This window comes from Tachypleus tridentatus, chromosome 8 (assembly GCF_004210375.1).
Source record: "Tachypleus tridentatus isolate NWPU-2018 chromosome 8, ASM421037v1, whole genome shotgun sequence".
Taxonomy (NCBI): Eukaryota; Metazoa; Arthropoda; class Merostomata; order Xiphosura; family Limulidae; genus Tachypleus; species Tachypleus tridentatus.
In genome coordinates, this window is record NC_134832.1 from 40,111,199 (window position 1) to 40,134,048 (window position 22,850).

A 22,850-nucleotide genomic window follows, 5' to 3' on the forward strand; every position below is an offset into this window, starting at 1 on the left:
TTTCAAAATTCACTGGAATTCAGCCTTTGACACAAATGTGTGAAATAATAATAATATTACATATAAAAATTAGCAGTATACTTTACAAGATTATAAGGGAAAATAACAGTTTCAACCTCTTTAATTTTCCTATTATAAAGGTATCAAACCAACATACATGATTTAAATATGACTCTTTTGACTATTAGAAGTAACAAATCTGTGATGTCTGAAGAAAAGCAGAAACTGAATGATTTATAGTTCAAGAAACTGCTTCATATATTAAATACTTCTATCTTCAAGCTGATGTTTGTTTATATTACTACTCTCATTTCCAGTTTACACACAGCAAAAAACTATAACTGATGATATAAATACTTATTACTGTTCAAACAAATAATTTGATCAGTCCTAATGCTAAACTAAAAACATAAGCTGGATTACAGCTTATCAATAAAATTTCCTTATTCAGTGTTACTTTTGAAACAAAATTTTAACAGTATTCTCAATAAAAACAAACATATAATATTAAGATAAAGAAAATAATGACCTATATCTCAAGATTTTGCTACTACAGCTTCATCACGAACTATTGATATCTTGCAAATTCCCTGGATTAGCTCACTATTTTATAAATATCTCATGATAAACTCCACTTTGTGTTAAACATAGCTAAGAATGATAAACACAATACTCACTGTAGAAAATCACATAATAATTTACTAAGACATAAAAGCATAATATCTGTTATTTAGAAAAACATCTAATGAATCACAACACACTGAACTTGCATTACAGACCAACATATCATTGTCTGATGCATTACTATACTTCTTATATAAATAAATTTTATTCCAGGTAATCCTACTAATACAGTAAAATCAGAAGTTATAATTTTTCTAAACTCAAAATGTATTTCCAATAGGTACTTCTCTTAGCTCAGATTACAACTTGTTTTTCATGCAAATCAATATATATTATCTCTCCATCAATAGGAGAGCACTACCATCACATGATGCATGTGATTCCCTTTATGTGACACTACCAAACCATCACTTCAAAGTTTGGCAGAAGACGTAAACACTGGGAGATTGTGTGTGAGGAGAACAAGAAGCATGACCAGAGAGTAGTACCTATCAGAAATACATTTTTAGTTTAGGAAAATTATAACTCCCAATAGAGTACTTCCCTCTTCTTATCAGATTAGTCAGAATCCCACTTTAAAAAGGGTGAAAGAATAGACATATTTCTCAAAAGCATCCAAACTATACCTCTGTACATAAGAGAAACAGATCAGATGATCTAAGAAGGAACACCACACCACCTCTCAAACAGGTATCTTCTTGCCATAAAATGTCATGAACAAACATAGTGGAAAAGAAAAGGAGTACATCCAAGCAAGAGAAAATAAGTAAAAAATGTGATTCCAACTGGATAAATATGGAAACTCAATCCCTCAGAAGTGGGTAATTAAGGAATGTGTCCCATAGTGTAGAATGGTTTGTCAACTACATACAAAACCTTCTCAGCAAATACTGACATCTACTTCAGGGCATGGCACAGGATTAGCACTAAGCCAGTGATCCAGGAATGTGGCATCCAGTATGAGAGAGAAGTAAATTGAAAGCAATCAACTCTCACAACTGTGATCTTGATCCAAAACATCCAAAGGTCAGTAATATCACAATCACAAGATAAAATGAGAGAATACTCTAAACATAGATGGAAACATCCCACATATGCCCTCTGTGACCTACTACACAGTAGGAAGAATTGAGGAAGTACGATGGACGACCACAGAACTGTACAAGGACTTATGTTGATTGGTTCAATCAATATCCAAATCCAGCCTGTGGGGTACAGACACCTGCAGAAGAGTAGGATGAGAGCACCCAATTGAAAGAGTGAACTGCACTGACATGCTGGACCTCAAACACAAAAAACATTTCATTTTTGCTGATACACGACCATTAATGAAGGATGAATGGAATGAGCTAAATGAAATATCACCTAACATGAGCAACTGTATCTTCACACCAGGGACTGGACAAAAGCTAGACATGAAGATAGAGGACATGAAGGAAGGGATACAGAACTGGTGAGTATGATTCATAAAGAAGACTGAAGAATTAGGGGAGAGGGATGGGAGGGAACTGGAATAAGCAAAGAAGCTACGATTGAACAGACCAGTAAAGAACAATGAGAAGAACCTTGCAGAGAGTGGTATGGATGAGGAAGACTGCTTGATGAGGTAATGGGATAGGAGGAAAAACATAAAGGAACTTGTCTGAATAATCCTGGTTGAAGTCATCTGCAGCCAAAGTTCAAAAATGGGGAACAGGGGGACAAAAACAAAAGTAAATGATGATTGAGAGCAACAGCAAATGAAATGATATAAGGAGTACCCCAACAATCATAAAGCCACCAAAAAACAAGGAGATGAAGGGATCAGTCTGTTAAGTAATCCAGGTCTAGCTGAGAAAGATGATCTACCACAAGCTTGAAAGCACATAGTACGTGAAATGCCATTAAATGAATGCAATGACTGTGGGCCAAAAAGAGCAGATCCAAGGTAAGAAAACACAAGGATCTCAACCAAGTTCCCCCTTGGTGATTGACACAAGCCACCACCATTGAATTGTCAGAGCATTAGCTTTTTGAGGGGTGACATGCACTGAACAGGCAGTGTTACCACTGCCCTACTTTTCACCATAAGTCCTATGGGCAAAATGGTACAAGGAATATATTGCAATGGGCTCAAAGGGAGAACCAGTAAGGACATAAAGAACAACACTGGAATCCCAATCTGTTAGAACAAAGAACCATGGCAGACAGACCAGACAGAAAGAAAGGAAAAAAGAGGGAAATGACCTAGGAAGAGAAGTCTTTCTTTAGGTGGGAGTATAGAAGGTGTTCAACAGGGTACTTCTATAAAGAGCAACAGTTGAGACAGACTAACCCCAATCAAACAACCAAATGAAGAACTGGGACAGGTGAGGAACAGAAAATAGAACAAAGCCTCAAGTAAGACCAATACCTCTGGTACACAGACAAGAAAGAGGAGTGAATGGTACAGGCAACGAAAGACACTACACAAAGGGTGAATGTGTGAACTGAAACAAGGGGCCAGACAAAAGTTACACATAAATATAGAGTGTGGTGATGCAAGGATGAAAAACATCTGATCACGGTTATCAGAAGAGCAATCAGAACAGAAATAAGTGTAGGGATCTTTCCTTCAGTAATGGTCAAAGCAGAAGACATAACATCTGTGCTGGCCAATACGGAGCCATTAACACAATACAACAAGGAGAGATTAGGATAAGGGAAACATCCAGAAGAGGAGTCTGAGCAGAGTATCGGCACATAGATGAAGACCCCTTTAATCTTGACTGAAAACATCAACTTTCAAAGCTGAAGGGTGAGAAACTTGCGACAAAAATGGAAGTATGACATTCCAGTGAGTAGGAACTACATATATATGCAGTGTTTCCAGTTGAGAACGTAAACCACAGAAATATCCAAGAATGAAGGGACCACTCCATTGTAAGAACATGGTTGGGATGTAATAACAGATTTACCAAAATATCCATAACTCCAGGAACACAATATGCCAGGGCTGTCATGGCATAGTTGTGGACCTAGCACAGGAGATCAAGTCTGAAAACACAGAGTTCTGGAACTGGTTTACCCCTTGCTTAATGATATAGCTGACATCTGTAATTGTCAGAATAATCCATAATCACCCTCTCCCCAGAGGGGATGGGGGGAAGTTATACACAACCTGATAATACTGTCAAAGGTTCCATGATGTGGACATGAAAAGTAGCCTCCTCGACTAACCTGGAAAATTGAGGAAAGCCTCCAAACCTACCAAGGAAGTATCTGTTAAGACATCAAGCATACTTTACCTCGATCCCAGGTGGAAGAAAAACAGGATAATATGAAGGATTATGGGGAAGCTCCAAGACAATGAGAGTTACCAAGGAAGCCCACATCCTCAAAAAAGACAGAACGTTTTGTGCAAAGAGAAAAGGAAAAGGTAAGGGCCTTCATGACTGCCTGCTCTATATTTTGGATCCTATATGGAAAAAACAGGGTTCAACTAAGGTGGAAAGTGAAAAGAACCACCAAATAAATGAGATACTATAAGGGGGTTGTGTAAAGGTCATGTCCAGAAATCCCACCTGAGCAGAAGGTTCTCAAAGAAGTAAGCAGGTCTGAGTAATTGACCAGCATGAGATGAAGTTAGCAAAAACCAGTTGACTGTAAAGGGTAGTAAAGGTCATCTCCAGAAACCCCACCTGAGCAGAAGGTTCTCAAAGAAGTAAGCAGGTCTCAGTAACTGACTGGCATGATATGAAATGAGAAAAAAACCAGTTGGCCATTTAATGGTAAGTTCCTAAACCTAGCGAGTGAAGATGATGTGCAAGAGAGCATGCCACTAGAAAAAACAATTGGAGTTGTAGAATGACTGAATGGCAATATCCAGAACTAGAAGATAGAATCTTCATGGAAAAACAGAAGAAACAATGACATGACACTGGGGCAAAATATCCACCAAAGTGAGAGGAAATACCCTATGGTAAAGAGAGCTGTTTCCAGATAAGTATATGGCCAGGACAGATTTATGATGGAACTACAATCTCCATGTTTTTGGAGACAACAAATAGGAGTAAAATCTTGATTAAGTAGGCACAACCTATTTGATAATTCTTTTGTGTGGTAAGTATTGAACAGACTCAGCAAGACAACTGGACAAGATCTGATTCCAAGGAATATGATATGCAAAACAGAAGGTAACAATCTTCAGATAGATCCATAGAACCTACAGAACTGTAGTGAAGTGTGGCCAGAAAGACATAATTTATACATTTAGAGAATGTTCTCTTTACTAACAAACTTAAAAATGTGTAGTCTACAAAATACAATACAATAACAAACATGCAAAAAACAAATTCAACCTTAAACAATAAGTAACAAACAAGTACACAACTACTAAAGAAGTTTAGAAGATGAACTAATCTTAAATATTGAACATACAAGCCTGCTCCATATGACAAAGGACACTAAAATAAAACCTACTCTGAAGAACAGGCAAACAAAAAGTCATCGAGTTCAAAATAACAAAGTTTGATTCAAATTTAAACCACGAGTGCAGGTGACAAGTAGTAAAGATAAAGGAACTTACAAAGAAACATTAACAGTGAAAAGTAAAAATTTAAACAAAAACAACCTAGATGGTAAAAAAGTATAAAAAAAACCAACTTATTCAAAACTTTGGAGAGAAGAGATAAATAACCTAAGTTAACAAGCATGGAAATGAAGGCCATCCACACAAGCTCACATAAACTTACGAAACATGATAGTATTAATTTATGTGAAACTGTGCAGAAGTTCAATATTCAATGCAAAGAGTGAATATAATATCCCACATTACAATTGGTACCATGAGATCCTTTGAATTTTTATTTTATGTTTTAAATTATTTTTGTTTCAGCTTGTTTTTAGTTATAACAAACTACATATATATATACACATACACACACACACACATAAAAGCATGACTGCCTGAAATGTCACCAAGTAAATAAATTACTACCATAACTTTTAAAGGTGATTTTTCTCTAAAAGTGTAATTTCTTTGTCACCTTTGCATTTTTCTACTTATTTATAATATATATGAAGTAAATTTTATAAAATAACTAACCCCTTTGAATATTTTGCATTTCAACTGTTCTATGTCTGTCACTTGCCCTTCTGAATCAATATGTGATTCCCATTGATCAAAAAGTACAGGGTCATCTCTTTTCACTTGAGGCCTTGGTGGGAGTTCCATCTACAAAATTAATGCCAATTTCACAATATTTAAAGAGTTTACAGAGTTAACTTTTATGCAAAGTAAACTACAAATAAGAATAAAAGAGCTTTGAATAAGATATTTTTTTTCAATTAAATGGATTTTACAGAAGAGGATGTCAACAGGTCAAATAGCTTTGCTGTGGAACAGATATACTTATTTATATGATATACATTTAAACTACTTACAGAACATACAATTTATTTTTATCCTAATAATTTTATAAAAATTAAAAATATCTGTATACTGAACAGTTTTTAAATGATACTTGCAAAAATCAACATTCAATTCAACATAGGCATTATTTGCAATGCTTGTCAGGCTCATTAATCTTTACAACAATTTCTGTGACAAGATGCACAGCTTTAATTTGCTAAAATTATGTAGTTTTCAAATGGTAACTGAATTTTCCATTCTTACAACTTACATATATCTAGCTGTCAATGAAAGTTTTACTGGCGTTAGCAAAAAGTTGTCAATTTTTAAATTTGCTGCCAAATCTAATAGTTAATACCATATTTCCTGGTGTTAAAAAAGCACCCTCATTATCTTATCAAGATGTTTTATGCATTATTTAGTGACTTATGGTACATAAATTCTCTTGTCCACTTCTTGTTTTTTATAAGCTATATGCTTATCATTACCTTTGAAAGTGTATACCTTACATTACCACTGGAATATTTGTATTATTACCAGTAATAATGTTATTCTAAGCCTATTCTAGGAGTACCTTTATTTTTGTAGAAGCCACAATATGGGTTACACTAAAAAAATTTAATTCAGCTGAACTGTTACAGAGAACTCCTTCTGAGAACAGGTCTGTGTTTGAAATCATTACACAACAGATGAACAGAATGGTCTGAATGAAACCAAAACAAATTTTTGATATTTTGCAAATGGATGCTGTTACTGGGTGGTGTTTCTGCAATTTCACTTTTCATGTGTTTTTACAATGTTGCCTTAATATCAACATTGTTCGAGGTGAGTAAAAATGTCATTACTTGATGGAGAAAAGGCAAATTAGACCATTGACTGGTTTACCTTAGCCTACTGTGGAAGCACCAATGAATTTTGTGATCATTTATGACTATCTTGCTTATTTATTTGTTTTTAATACCAGGTAACTTATACATTTCAAGACTGAAATTTGAATAATCATTTCTTTATCTGTGATTTTTTTATATATTTAGTGAAGTTATGTTAGTTTCAATAGTAGCTACATTTTTTTAGCAGGAAATGAGCATTATTTACTTGTCATTCACCAAGAACATAGAAGTATAAATAGTCTGATTCACCAGAGGTTAGACATACTGAAGCAGGATTACAAAACATTCTCTTATTTAACACTTTTTAGGCTACTTCATTTTGCTGGTAAGAAAGTTGACATTTTCCAACATTGAAAATGTATTTCCAATAGATTTTTATCTGTTTTCATATAGTAGCTTTTCTCAACTTGTACTGCCCTCTGTATGTCCAACTTTTTGTTCATCACTAACCTCAACACTCTCACCCACCCTCATGTGAGACAGCTGCATAATAGCATGTGACAACCACACACCAACAGAAGTGCACAACAACTCTGAGCACAGCTGACTCTGTCTATGCAGCTTAGCTCAAATCCACATTTTGATTGAGCAACATGAAAAAAAGCAATACAGAAAGTGAGGAGAAAAGGTGGAAAGTGTGAGAATAGGTAAAAACCTATTGGGAATGTATTTTCAGTGTAGGAAAAGGTTAGCTTCTGATATGAAATCTCACATAATAGTTAAATGCCACAGTGACCTGCTGAACGAATCAGTACAACCTTACCTAGATGATGTATTCATGAAATGGCTGGTATGGGTATTAAAACTTTAATTAAAATAAAGTACAGAACAACATTTCGACTTTCTTAGGTCATATTCTGGTCATCATGAATTACCTAGATAAGCCCTTTCAAAAATGTACAAACAAAGCCCATGAGGTGTGTGAATAGAGATTATGTAAGACACAACCACAGCAAACTGCACCACTTCTGAGCTAGGTATAATTTATTCCCATGAAAATAATGTCTTGATAAAGGCAGAATCATAGAAGAAACCTCAAAATTAACTAAAGGACTCCTAAGTGTAGAGTGACTACAGCATTGCAGACCATAATACAAAATTAAACCTAAACTAACATTATCATGAAATACCCAGCTCATGTTAGGAAGAGGGTCCTTTATTGTTCACTCAGGACACAGGAACTGAAAGAGAAGAAAAATCATCCGTTCCAAGTATCTGCATCACCATGTGTGCTTGTCTGAGAAGTAGGAAGGAGGACAACAATGTGGCAATTCAACTCCAGTCCAGAACTAGGTGGCACTGAGAATGAATCTTCTAGTTTCTGGTAGGAAGAAGATACCTGAACCACTCACATGTAAGAACTTGTATGGTTGGTCCAGCTCAAACCAACATAAAAATCTCCTTGGGAACTGATGTCTGGGTACAATAGGAAGGAGAATACTTAGCCAGAACGGTCAACTGCATTATGGCAGACATCATACAGTCCATAATAAGGTGGCATCAGATGTACAGTAAGAGGAGTGTCTGTACGCTGCTTACTAGAAGAACACCACTGAACACACTCAGGATAATGCCTATATGGTCCACCACCCCTTCAACTAGAAGTTGGCAAGAACCTCTGTACCACACTGGAAAAATATTTGGGGGTATGCACTGAATAATTCAGAGGAATGCAACAGGTGACTACAAAACATTATTTTGAAGAGCAGGCCATACATGATGTAGCCAAACCAAGATGTGGCAGGGATGGATGGCAATCCCCTTCTGCTTTTCGCATGCTAGTCCATGACTGTACTGTCTGGGGTAAGCATATACTTATGATTCAAAACACCACAAGGAGAAAAACATAAATGTGGTCTTGAGGGTTACCCCATCTCAACAGTGGCCATTACTGACCTAACTGATTGTACAGTACAGGTTTAAGAATAAGTATACCTGGTCAGGCAACACCATTAAGCAGGATCTGTACATGTGAGAAAAAGCCCTATAAGAAAGAACCAAATGAAAAAAAAAAAGAGTACCTACCAACCCCAAGAGAAACCATGGAGCTTAAGATAGCACTGGTAACCTGTAGAGAAGGAAACAGCCAGATGATGAAGATAATATGAGATAAGTGTATGGAAAGTGGTCCACATGCTGGAACAAGCTATATATTGTAAAGGACAAAAACTGCACAGCTATGGATATAGTAAGGTGATGGATTTGATGGGAGGAGACTTGGAAGAGACAACAGTCATCATGAGAAAGGGAAGAATAAGCCAGGGAAAACAACTGTTGAATCCAAACCATAAGTGTAATGGAAGTATCCTTGGAAAGGAAAGGGTTCCAACGAATAAACAAATGGAAACAGGAACCATGGAAGGAAGCAGTGTGAGGAGCCACATAACAGCATAGAGCCCGAATTGGACATAAGAGGTGATATGGACTGCAATAAGGATAAAGGAGGGAAATGAAAGTGAAGACAAATTTGCCCTCACATGCAACTGAAGTTTTGGGCAGAATAGACTAAACTGGGTAGAAGATATGTTGTGGGAGAGAACAAATCCGGACAGTGACACATACCAAAAGGAGGAGAAAAGAACATATGAAAGATATAAGTTTGATGGGAGGAAGTGTGAGGGCATGGAAGAAGACACTGAGATTCCATCAGGGAGGGTGGGAATATTGCAGAGGAAAGCAAATACAGGAACAAAATGGTGAGGACTAGAAATGTGAAGGCATAATGAAAAGTGGATGAGATGATAGTGCTGTGTGATAATCAGCAATGATGGATTTTGAGAGCCCCTTGTTTAAAAGCCAAGTAAAGAGAAGTAGTAGTAGTAGGAGGAAATTCAAGATGAGGAGGACAGTGGTGGTAGGTATAGCGCTTCTGTTGATAAACTGATATGGAAAAAGGATGCCTGGTATACACAATTAGCAAAGTAACCCACTCGGAGAGCATCGTCATCTGTCAAGGAATGCAGACAAAAGCCAAGCATGAAGATAGAACATGGGAAGGGAAGAATGAAGTGTACTCAACTGAATTTGTCTGAGAAGGGTGGGTGAGAAGGGGAATAGGAAGAGGAGGTGTCAGTAGAAGCAGGCACAAAACCAAAATGGTGCTACCAAGAGGACTCGACATGGAATGGCTTGTATAAGTGTGAGAACACAAGGAAGAAAACAGATGGGAGGACATGAATAAAGGTAATGCTCTTTCCCCAAATCCTGACTGAAGTCATTGACAAATACAGCCAAAGGATGAGGAATACAGTACCAACACCTGGAAAGCTTGGAATTCAGGTGGCTGGCAAATGCTTTGAGTTCCTAAGTATCCCACTGTGAATAAAGCCAACTCAGCACCTGTTGGTCGAGGAACCACTCTGTGGGAGGATCTTATCGAGGTGAGATAAATGATCCCCAACCAGATTCAGGGCACCTGGTGCATGACATGCTATAACAGGGTCTATAACAGGAGGTACAACTTGTGGAAACAAAGAGACTCCAATTTAGTACCCCCTTGCTAAGGGGTGTATGAGACAACTGTATTGTTGTTGGAATGGGTCATAACCAATGAGTTCCAGAGAGCTGGAAGGAAATAAGTCATAGCCCAAGGAAAAGTAGGTCGTCCTAAAAGACCAGTATGCAGAGGCAATTGTACTACAGATCAACATTCCAATATTTCCGGCATGTGCAGATGTAAATCCAACCTCAAAGTGAAGCATCCATAGAGAAATGCACTTCTGCAAGAGGAACACTAACTGCAGTGTTGTCTTGTCCAAACGTCAGGCAATGTCTACATGAAGAGAAGGAAGAAGATGGCAAGGGTCATCCAAGGGATCCTGAATAACATTCCACTAATCTTGTAAAGCCCACTGTGGATGTAACTGAAGGGAATGAAGTCCACATTCCAAAAAAAGATAAGTTATAAAAAAAAAGTGGTAAATAAGTGAAATCCTATGAAGTGCAAGCAAAAAATACACATCTTAACATCACAAGTGTCAACTGAGAAGTGAAATTGAGTAAAGCTGCATGGAGGGAGTCAGCTGTGCTAGAAATTGTGCTGCACTGTTATTGGTGGACTCTTGTTGCATGCTATCATGCAGTTGCCTCATGTGATGGTAGTGAGCATATTGAGGCTCATGATGACCAAAAATTTGGACATATAGAGAATATTACCATTCAGATAGGAGATATGATACTGTATTGAAAACTACCAAAAGCTTGTAGGCTAGTAAAAAAGTTTCTAAGGAGAAATGGTGATTTACAATTGTAATAATATCAAATGTAAATGAAATTAACATTTCACAACTAAAACTATGGGAGAAGAGGTAAGATAAAATATAAAAAACTGTCAAAAGGTTGTAGATGAGAAAAAAGTTTCTAAAATGAAATTGTGATTATACATGTATTATATGTGTATTATAAAAACAAATGCAAATAAAATTAACAGATCACATGTAAAACTAAGACAAAAATGTGATACACCAAGTATTTGTTCATGTAAGAGAATAATAATACTTTTTATTATAAGATGTTTCAATTTCATGATTTTGGTACACAATATAAAGAGTCAATAACCTCAAACTAAAAGCTTAGCTTCAACAATTGAACAAATGTATGGAAAATGGTATGTTGTTCCATTTTATCTTTTTTTTTCTCTTTTTTTTATAGTTATGTTTCATAACACGAGAATTCTTAAGTGTTAAATACCAAAGACTAGAATAGTAATGGAAATCAATCAGCCTGATAGTTTTGATACAAAACATGCTTGACTGCACAATGTTTAAGATTTCTCTTACCCAATAAAGACCACAAAAATATCTCTTTAGATCAATCTTTTTTACATGACCAACCAATGCTCTGGATGATTTTGGTTTAATACTAAAAATCTGATTTGAAATTTCTTATAGGCTAATTCTGAGGGATGTGGAAGACACACAAAGGAGCAAGCATGTTTTTTCTTGTGCATTATTTGATATTTCACATTAATGCTTGTTAAAAATAATTCAGTACTGACCTCACAACTTTAAAATAAACTGCTTATGTTACAAAATACCTCATACATTGTTCAATATCATACAAAAAACAAATATTGCACACTTGTCCAGTAATATGATGTAAATTATTTTTATAAGAATTAACAAAGCACATATTATTAGTTTAAATAGTTGTTTATTTTACTTATAATCAGTTTGTAAAAACAGCATTTTAGACCCATATTTTACCTGAAACCAATCACAGCTCTGTAGACATTTTGTTTAATGGCAGAACTCTGACTTCCTTACTGTCTGGATTAATTTTGAGGAATGTAGAGGTTAAAAACAATAAAAAGCTTAAAAGAAACCTTATTTTTCTTATAAAATCTTTGATATTTCTAATTAATACTAATCAAAAGAGGAGGTATTGCTCCTACAACTACATTAATCACAAAAACTACTTGTATAATTATTCCATCATATGTTATAAATCATTTCTATAAGATATAATCAGGTGCATATCATTGGCTTATATAAATTTTTGCTTAATTTTTATATCATCCTTTGAACACTATTTTTAATTCATCAGTATTATGATTTTTATCACCTTGCTTGTCTGTAAGGCATTACCTGTTCTGATAATGTATCTACCTGGCTGTATTTAACAAATTTGTTTTTAAAGATAAATTATTTTTGAATTTAATTATCTTTTTAAAAGAAAGCTCAATAAAAACAATAAATGTTACACTTTTTTAGATATTTACATACATCAGGTCTATTTTCACATCCAAATTAAAAACTTATAATTGTTCTATACTAAAAATGTATTTCTAATAGATACTTACCTCCTCTTACATAAATAGCTATTCTTGTTCAGTGCTGCCTTTTATATGCAAAATTTGTTTGTGCATACCACAAGAATTGAAGCTCTCAAGTAACTGAAATTGACTGTTTCCAATGCACCTAGTATGCAAAACTCTCCACCAATAAGAGTGCGACATACTCTCTTGATGCATGCAACTTCATTGAATTCTACCAAATTATCAAGTTTTGACAGAAAATGTAAGCATCAGTTTTCAATGGGGATGAAGGGTGGGAGGAAGTAAGTACCTATTGGAAATACATTTTCTGAAATGGTCCCTTACCTACACTCACATAAATAGTTATAATCCTGCAATTAACAAGTGAAGGGTTTGGTGCAAGGGAAAGATGGAAGCATCCTTTGAAAGCATTTGAAGGACACTCCCAAAGAGATATTCAGAGTTAAAGATCATACATAAGAGACCACACTACTTCTGTACCAGGTATACTCTTTGCCCAGTGGGGAAAAAGGTGTCACAGATATGGATAACTTCTCCAATAAGGACAGAAATAAGGTTGGATAGGAATACATGAATATCAATCCTACAAAAGATAAATACAGATGAGCATAAAAGGATGTGCATCCAAGTGTAGACTAGCTACAGCATGACAAACCATAAATGGCAAATCAACTGCATTCAAAATACAGGCCATCAGGAGTCCTCATCCACAAGGGGGTAGATAGGGTCATACTATCTGCACTTTCACTATAATCTAAAACTCAGCCATCAGATGTGAGTAGGAAAGAGAATTATATCATCTCATCTCAAGTTCAAGGAAAATGCCTCTATGGTGACCACCCCAGCAGCTTGGAACTGAAAAGTAGTAAGGACTCTCAAGCTCCACTAGAAAGGAAAACGTGCAGTGAAGAATCTGAAGGAATGACAATACCAGAGACAGTGCAATGGACAAACATGAAATTCTATTTTGAAAAGCAGATCATACAAATTTATTCCAAACAAGGCATGGGAGAGATGAGCAGATATCCTCTTCTACTTGTAGTCATGTAGTCTATGGCTGAGTACTGTCCTGAATGGGCAAACTAATGAAACTCCATCCCAACAGTGTGGCTTTGACTATTTAAGTATACCTGGACAGGCACCACACTTGAAAGAGGTAAAGATACTTTAAGGTGACTTATCTAGTCACTGTCTCATGAAAGAGTGAAAATGGCAAAGTGAATGACAGTGCCCATACTAAGAAGAGATGTAGATAATGGGAGATAATGGAAATATCTCCAACAGACTACAAGGTTCATATGCAGAGAAAAGGAAAGGTGTATCATAAAAGTGAAGACAACAGGAAGAAGAAGACAAGCAATAAATTGGCAATCAAAACACAATCCAAACTCAATGGGTCAGAGATGAAGGAAAATAAAAAAATCATAAAGTTGTGTAGTAAAGGAAAAAAATTGTGGGAAATGGATTCAACAGAAAAAAGCAATAAAGCAACTTTTGGACAGACAATGCCATCTGGAATCAAAAGAGGAGGAATACAGAAGACAGTAAGAAATGAAAAAGTACAAAGGAATACACCACAAGTCACAAAACTGTAGTCATATAAAATGATCCAGAATAAAGGAAACAAATCAAGCTGAAACAGCTGAGAAACCCAAATCTGTGCTCGTCAGAAAAGATCAATCAGAAAGACTTTAACTATAGTGACATAAATGAACAAAAATTTTTGGACAAAAAATCTAACATTATAAACTGGATGTAATCCTACCTGAACATATCAACAGCAAATAGATAAAGAACTGGAGAGCAAAAACAAAAAAAGTTAACTACCTGGGAATTAATAAAAAAAAAACATCATGTGGATGAGTACCTCACAGGAAGCAGAAACACCAAAAACTTGGAGGATTGAGAGGTTACTCCTTGGGAGGAAGTGAGATGGGATGGGAAAGCCAATAAATATCAAGGACAAACAAATCTGGAATATGACCTTTTATGAGATGTATGTAAAGTGTGCTTGCTCAAAATGGACAGGATTAACAGCTATCCAAAGGATATAAAAGAAAATATTCTACCTGATAATAAGTTAAGATAAAAAGAATGAAAGCCTGTATTGGGTGAGGCTTGCAAGTACTGCCTCTCTCTTTTGAAGATAATGGAAATAAGCTCTTTTACAGTCCAATAATTATAATCATGTAACTGTACACAGTTTGAAATATTCAATTGAAATTCCATCTGCCAATGGCCACAACAGTCTCAGGAAAAGGAAAATATATTATGAGATTGTTTCAAATGAAAAAAGAAAAACTGAGATAGGCCAAGCAGCTTCTGCAGCAGAGTCCTGGAATATATCTCAGGACAGTTGGTATGGGTATTAACACTTTTACTATTAAAGCAGCAGAGAACAACATTTTGGCTTTCTTAGGTCAAAATGTTGTTCTCTCCTTTATTAGTAAAAGTGTTAATACCCATACCAGTTGTCCTAAGATATATTTTTACTTCAAGTGGGTTTCTCGTCATCATGAGAGGCCTGGAACGTAATCCACAATAAAGTGAAGGAAAACTGACAAAATCTGAGTTGCCCAAAATAGGTTTAGCCATTATAGTAAAAAGGCAAACAATAATGGGAGCAGGTAGGATGGACTCCAGCTCCCAGTGTCCAAAACAAATGAAATTAAGAGTAAGAAGTAAGAATTATAAATTAAACAAAATTAATGGTAAGAAATTGTGTAGTGAAATAAACATATGTAATATATGTTATGTGTTGAAGAAAATAATTAACCCAACTATCAATGAACCTGAAAATCAAAATTAAGAGACACTTATTAACTTGAAACTCACAAGGTATTAAACTTAATTAGCGATTAATATCTAAGTAGAATTACAGGTAAACTGTAAATAACAGATACTCGTTAAGCCTAATCAAACATTAGAAGTCAAAGTCAACAAAGCTCTAAAATAAAAATCTTTACCTAACAATAAGTATGTAGAATACTAGGAGAATAAAATACAAGCCCCAGATCAAGGGTTACACATAAACCAAGTTAATATGAAGAAGTATAAAAGATGAACAATAACAAAAATGAAATAAATAATACTTCACAAAATAATAATTTATATAATGAAATAAATGCATGTTAACAATAACCTACTTATAAAGTGTGATGTATGGGAGAAAATCAATATACCAGTAAGATGAATTAAAGGTAATCCTAAAACAATGAACCCTAGAACTAGAGAAAAGATGCAACTAAGCCTAGTTTCCAAACTGAACTGAACTATGAGTATTGACCAATCTACTGAAACTTATGTTATAGAACACAAATAACTAGAGATAATAATGCTAAAAATGTAGTTTTTCAAAAACCATAAGAGTATAATGTCTTATTTTTCCATTGTAGGTGGACCATGTGTCAAAATATGTAAGCCCCCAAACTTGAAGCAAGGCCCAGCAAGGGTCAGCTCACTGTATGTTAAATCTCCCAATGAATCAAAGCTGAAACCCTTCACATAGAGTACCACTACCTGAAGCCTGTTAAATGTGATGATAGAACATATAACCTCCGAAGTGTTAAAGTAAAACTGATTATGTAAGATAACTAATCGTAGTACCAAAGTATTATATTGCACTATATATATGTAAAAACAGCTGGTATGGGTAGAGAAAGCTCTATGTAGAGGAGTGAACAATGATCTTCTTCAGTCATCCTCTGAACCTGAAAATGACCAAAGAAGATCAAAACATTGTTCACTCCTCTACATAGAGCTTTCTCTACCCATACCAGCCATTTTTACATATATATTTTGCTCTACAAGTGGGTTTTCTTGTCATCATGGATTATTATATTGCACTGTTATTGGTGGAAGGTTGTTGCATGATTTGAGATGCATTGAAATCAGCCAATTCTAAATAGGTGGGAGCTTCAAGGCTTGTGGCATGTACAAAAACACTTTGCATGTAGAGGGCAACACTGAACTAGAATAACTATTTATATGAGTGAAGATAATTTACCATATTGGAATTTTTTTCCATACATCAATTGAAGATTAATTTATTCTTTACGATCTACAGAAGAAAAAATAAAAACAGGAAAGATGAAAAAAGTTTTAAGAGAATATTCACAAAAGAAGTATTTCAATAATAACAGAAATATAGGTGATAAGTTAAAACTACTTACACAGGTTATAACCTCGAAGCCAGGTTCTTCATTCTGATTTATTTCAACAGATGGCAAGCTTTCTTGAAGCATCTGAACTACTTCTTCATTAGAACATTTTGTGGGAGAGTTTTCATTAGTAAGAACATAGTCCAAGAGAAAATTTGTCACCTTAGAAAATCCTCCCATTGTAGCTGTGTATGGATCATCAAAAAACCTCTGCAAAAATATAAAGCTAGTTAAATATAGAATTTTAATATGTTGGGCAACCAGGAACAAGCTAACTATAATAACCATTATTAATGATCTCTTCTATTTATGATTGTTAGAATTTTTTTTTATTTGCCATCATTTCCTAAGCCTTTTTGAACTTCACACATGGAGAAAAGACAGGAGGTTGTTATTTTATATTCTAGTTTGTCAATATAGGAAATTTGAGTTTTTGTTTCATGAGAAGTTGTATTTCAACATCACAACATCTATTTTAAACCAAAGCTATATTAAATATACCACATGACACAAAAAGATCAATATTTAGGAATTCTGCTTTAATATTTACTTTTAAATTAAAAGAATAACTAATGCATAATACTAAAACTTGAACAGTCTATAATTTGATACTAAATTACTTGGCATACATTCATAAAATAGTAGTTCAATAAAATTTTGAGTGTAAGTCTACAAACTTGATGACATGTTCTCTGATCTCTTACTCTTCATGACTGTCCATGTGACAAGGCTATCCAATATTTAAAAATGTGCCACATGTGCATTTAACAGCAAAAATTCAGTTTCTGGATAGTTAGCTGAATGACTACACCATAGAACAGTCACTAATTTTCTCATTTTAACTGGTCAGTGGTCATATTCCTGGAGTAGTTGCTTACCAGGAGTAGAAAATAATGCAGTAGACATCATCTCAGGTGTGGTGGACTGAAATGAGAAGTGGTCTTTGACCAGGATTGTCTTTCAAAAGGGAAACTACTGTATGATGATGGTAGAACTTTTGTAAACATTGCAAGTCTTTTGTACAAATAAAAATAAGCTTTTTTAATTAAATATTTTTACTAAGGATTTGTCTGTAAATAGATCTAGTCTGTTTTGTTACCTGTCTGAGTGCAAAGTGATTTTATGTTATGATTAAAAACTATTCTTCATTCTAAAAATCTCAAATATCATTAGTGTAGTTACTACAACCTAAATATGTCTTAAGTGTTTGTTTTCAGTAAAACTTTATATTTTATCTGTAATTTTCTCAATTCTAACTATCAATTTGACAGACATCATAACCACCATTAAAAATTAGGAAATAAATTCAAAATATGCTGTTGTTATTCAAAGATGACAATAAATTACAACAAGAAAACATAAATGTTTAGTCTAAACAGCTAATATCTTATATATATATATATATACACACACACACACAAACACATTTATTATATCAATCTTTTCAGCCATGCCTAGCTTATATTACAGAAGTTGCAGTGACACAGTGTACATGAATATATGTTACTGTATCCAAAATTATAAAACTGACCTATATAAAATGACCTGTCTAGGCTGTGTGGATAGTGGACTAGTATTTTGTAAAATACAGTCACATTTCAATTACAATACATGATTAATATTTACAAATAAGTTCTTAACTTTATTTTTCTTCAAACATAAAACAGTAAATAAAGAATTATAGAAAACAATTATTTCTTGTAGTTATGAACTTTTTACTAAATTTGCTGTAGATTGCTAAGCCTTACTAAATATTTGTGTGTGATATATAAATTATTAGGAACCCTGTGATCAATAAAAGCATTGATTCACAAGCAAATTAGTACATAAACATTGTGGAAAAATTTGTTTGAAAAGCCATTAGGATTAACATGGATCTATTGTAAATTCTAGGGTTAAAATTAAGTACAGTACCTATGATGTATTAATAGCAAGACAAATCAACACGTTCAGTCTGTTTCAAAAATGAACTACAATGCTTATGATGTATGTTGCCTGGGCAATCTATCATGAAAGAGTTGGATCTAAATGTCATGTATAACTGTACTAATGTATTTCTTACTCTAGATCAGTAACAGTTTTAATTTTCCCAGAATATTTTCACACAGCAGAATTATCCAATAAAGTTTGTATATCACTATAAACCACCACGTTTTTGAAACACAATACTTTATGTATCCTTGCTCATAATTTTCTGTCTACATCAGGCTCCACTTGATCAACTTTGGTTTTTACTGAAATTTTTCAGGAATTAAATGTTATGTTAATACATGATAACCGATAAACTTGGTTTGAATTTCACACAAAGTTACACAAGGGTTATTTGCACTAGCTAACTCTAAACTGTGCAGTGATAGATTAAAAGGAAGGCATATGGTCAATACCACCCACTGCCAACCCTTGGACTATTCTTTTACCAATGAATAGTTGACCATTACATTATTGTAACAAAGCACAAGATATTATCTTATTATTTATCAGGGCCTGGCAGGGCCTTATGGTTAAGATTCTTAACTGTTAATCTCAGGGTCATGGGTTCAAATACCCATTACCAAACATGCTCACCCTTTCAGCTGTGGGAACATTATAATGTGATAGTCAATCCAACTATTCATTGGTAAAAAAAATTAATACTTATTCTGACATGACAAAGTATATTTTGTAACAACATAAAGGTCTGATGAAAATAGTTTTATGTTTTTTTTTAACAAATAGTAAAGGCATTTTAGAGCAAGTATTTGTATCAGAGATTCAAATTTTTCAATACTGAAATTTTAATGAGACATTTTTCTGAACTGCAGTTTCATAAACCCATCACAAAGATCCTAGATGAATTTCATGATAATGAGAAACCCACTTGAAGCAAAAAGGTATTTTAAAGACAGCTGCTATTGGTATTAAAACTTTAATTACAATCTGGTACCTGTTACCACTTTCATTCCTACGACATATGCTCAGCACTGGTCAGTTGCAAAGTCTCTTAGTTAACCTGAAGGTGATCTAAGAAGGTCAAAATGTTATTCTGTATGTTATTTAAATTAAAGTTTTAATACTATACCAGCCTATTTTAGAATACCTGGATTACTCTGTTTTTCAAGTTTTAAAATAATACTCAATGAATGTGATTTCAGATGTCACTCAGGGGAAACCTGACAATCTGGTTGGGGATCATTTATCTCACCTCAATAAGATCCTCCCCATAGAGTGGTTCCTCAACCAACAGGTGCTGAGTTGGCTTTGTTCACAGTGGGGTACTTAGGAACTCAAAGCATTTGCCAGCCATCTGAATACCAAGCTTTCCAGGTTTTGGTACTATATTCCTCATCCTTTAGCTGTATCTGTCAATGTCTTTAGTCAGGATTTTGGGAAGGAGCATTACCTTTATTCATAACCTCCCATCTGTTTTCTTCCTTGTGTTCTCACACTTATACAAGCCATTCCATGTCGAGTCCTCTTGGTAGCACCATTATGGTTGATGTAGCCATGGTTTCCACTTTTGTGCCTGCTTCTACTGACACCTCTTCTTCCTATTCCTCTTTTCACCCACCCTTCTCAGACAAACTCAGTTAAGTATACTTCATTCTTCCCTTCCCATGTTCTATCTTCATGCTTGGCTTTTGACTGTATTCCTTGACAGATGGACGATGCTCTCTGTGTGGGTTACTTTGCTAATTGTGTACACCAGACATCCTTTTTCCATATCATTTTATCAACACAAGTGCTATATCTACCACCACTGTCCTCCTCATCTTGAATTTCCTCCTCCTCCTCCTACTACTTCTCTTTACTTGGCTTTTAAACAAGGGGATCTCAGAATCCATCATTGCTGATTATCACACAGCACTATCATCTCATCCACTTTTCATTATGCCTTCACATTTCTAATCCTCACCATTTTGTTCCTGTATTTGCTTTCCTTTGCAATATTCCCACCCTCCCTGATGGAATCTCAAGTGTCTTCTTCCATGCTCTCACACTTCTTCCCATCAAGCTTATATCTTCCATATGTTCTTTTCTCTTCCTTTTGGTATGTGTCACTGTCCGGATTTGTTCTCTCCCACAACATATCTTCTACCCAGTTTAGTCTATTCTGCCCAAAACTTTAGTTGCATGTGAGGGCAAATTTGTCTTCACTTTCATTTCCCTCCTTTATCCTTATTGCAGTCCATATCACCTCTTATGTCCAATTCGGGCTCTATGCTGTTATGTGGGTCCTCACACTGCTTCCTTCCACGGTTTCTGTTTCCATTTTTTTATTTGTTGGAACCCTTTCCTTTCCAAGGATACTTCCATTACACTTATGGTTTGAATTCAACAGTTGTTTTCCCTGGCGCACTCTATGAATGTCATTTCAGACATCACTCAGTGGAAACGTACTGAATTTAACATTAGTCCACTCACCTTTTAATCAAGTGCACATCTTGATTCAAGATGAAAGTGTACATTAAAATCAATCACAACCACCTGTAAATGATGCATACATATAGAGAAGAAGCTATCTCTGACTTCTTTTCACATTCTCAAAATTTTCAGAAATATTATTTCACAAATTTAAAATCAATTTTTTTTATCACCACCAAAAGTAAATGACATTTTACAACTAATATATTTTCAATGATAGTCATTACTTTGAAACAAAGGACAAATGCTACAGGTATGCTTGGTTCACTGAAATTATTGCCAAGTAACTGAGTCATTGGGGTTGTTTTGTGAATTACTAAAAGATCACAAGTCTTTCTATTCTTACATTACTTAATACAGTGTATGGTTTTTCACATATACATTAGGTTTTTTCTCAATCTATTATTAACAACACAAAAACTAAAACTTTTCCAAATAAACATGGTACTAACAATAAATGCATTATATTGCATGGTCAACAATAAAACATGCTTCTTTTGCATATGTTGAAAATATGTGATTTTAATTCATATGAAAGAAATTTAGAAACTGCAAAAAAAATCCTTATCCATATTTCTAACTTCTTAAGTTCTTACTATAATTTGCGTATATTTTCTCATTTTCTAAATTAGCATACATTAACATTATTGTTACAACACTGTTAAAGGTTTTTAACAACTGTTCTTCAGCTTAGCTTTATTATGAATCAAATGAACCTGAAAGAAAAATTACATAATTAGGAAAAATGACTATTTTCTGTTTCATTCTTCCATGCCTCCATTTCCAACTACAGAAGTAACAATACTTACCATAAAAAATTCTTCAGGTATGATAAATATCAACATACTTCATTACATTTTTCTAGTCAGTTCTAAAATTAGTTTAATAACATTTATGCAGTAAAACCTAATACAGTTATAGTACAAAGTAGTAACAGAAACTAAAGTTAAGAATGAATACTATTTTAATATTATTAGTTGTGACCATAAAACTTTAACTGTTTTCTGAAATCTAACCTAATAAAATATAACTATTGGCTTAACTGAGACCTGGAAAATGCTGATATATATATATATATATATATATATATATGTATATAGATGCACATACACACACGCATAAATTATCTCAGCATTATTTCTGATATGTTCCTATATCATAAAATCACAAGACACTAACTGTGATTGTATTTCTCAATATGTATGTTCACATACCAAATAAATTCAATATCTGCTGTCTGAAAAATGTATCTACCTCAGATGAAAAACAAACTCAGTTATACACACTCACATGTATGCATGTGTGATAAAATACAAAATGTTACATTGTCTTTCACAATTTTATTTATAATTTACAAAATATGTTGTACAAAACAGAGGATAATTAGCATTTATAATACTAAGGAAACACACTGGTATAAAATAATGTCAACTATGCAATCTTAAGCATGGTTCATGACCTTTCCCTTTAATAGCAGCGGCATGAGGAGTGGGAATGCAAATGACCCCACCCCCCTTTAACTTCATTTTGACACAAACTTTGATATGGACCATATACTGGGCTGTTACAGACTAATGATTTACTTAAGCTTACATGTGTTGGTATCAGAATCAACCCTACTCTTTCCC

The 22,850-nt window shown here is 34.4% G+C and overlaps 1 protein-coding gene across 4 annotated transcripts in view; it reads right to left on the reverse strand.

The window, feature by feature from the left end:
* The window catches only part of LOC143222227 (TBC1 domain family member 15-like), a 97,960-nt gene that overhangs the window by 45,222 nt on the left and 29,888 nt on the right, over nt 1-22,850 (reverse strand). For all 4 annotated transcript variants that reach the window (XR_013012109.1, XM_076448411.1, XM_076448413.1 and 1 more), the window contains exons 6-7: nt 16,834-17,031; nt 5,690-5,818 (exon numbers count right to left, since the gene is read on the reverse strand). Coding sequence is in view for 3 of the 4 variants with exons in the window: in XM_076448411.1 (XP_076304526.1) it covers nt 5,690-5,818; nt 16,834-17,031 (327 nt within the window). In the remaining variant the exon portion in view is untranslated. The remainder of the gene's footprint in view (nt 1-5,689; nt 5,819-16,833; nt 17,032-22,850) is intronic.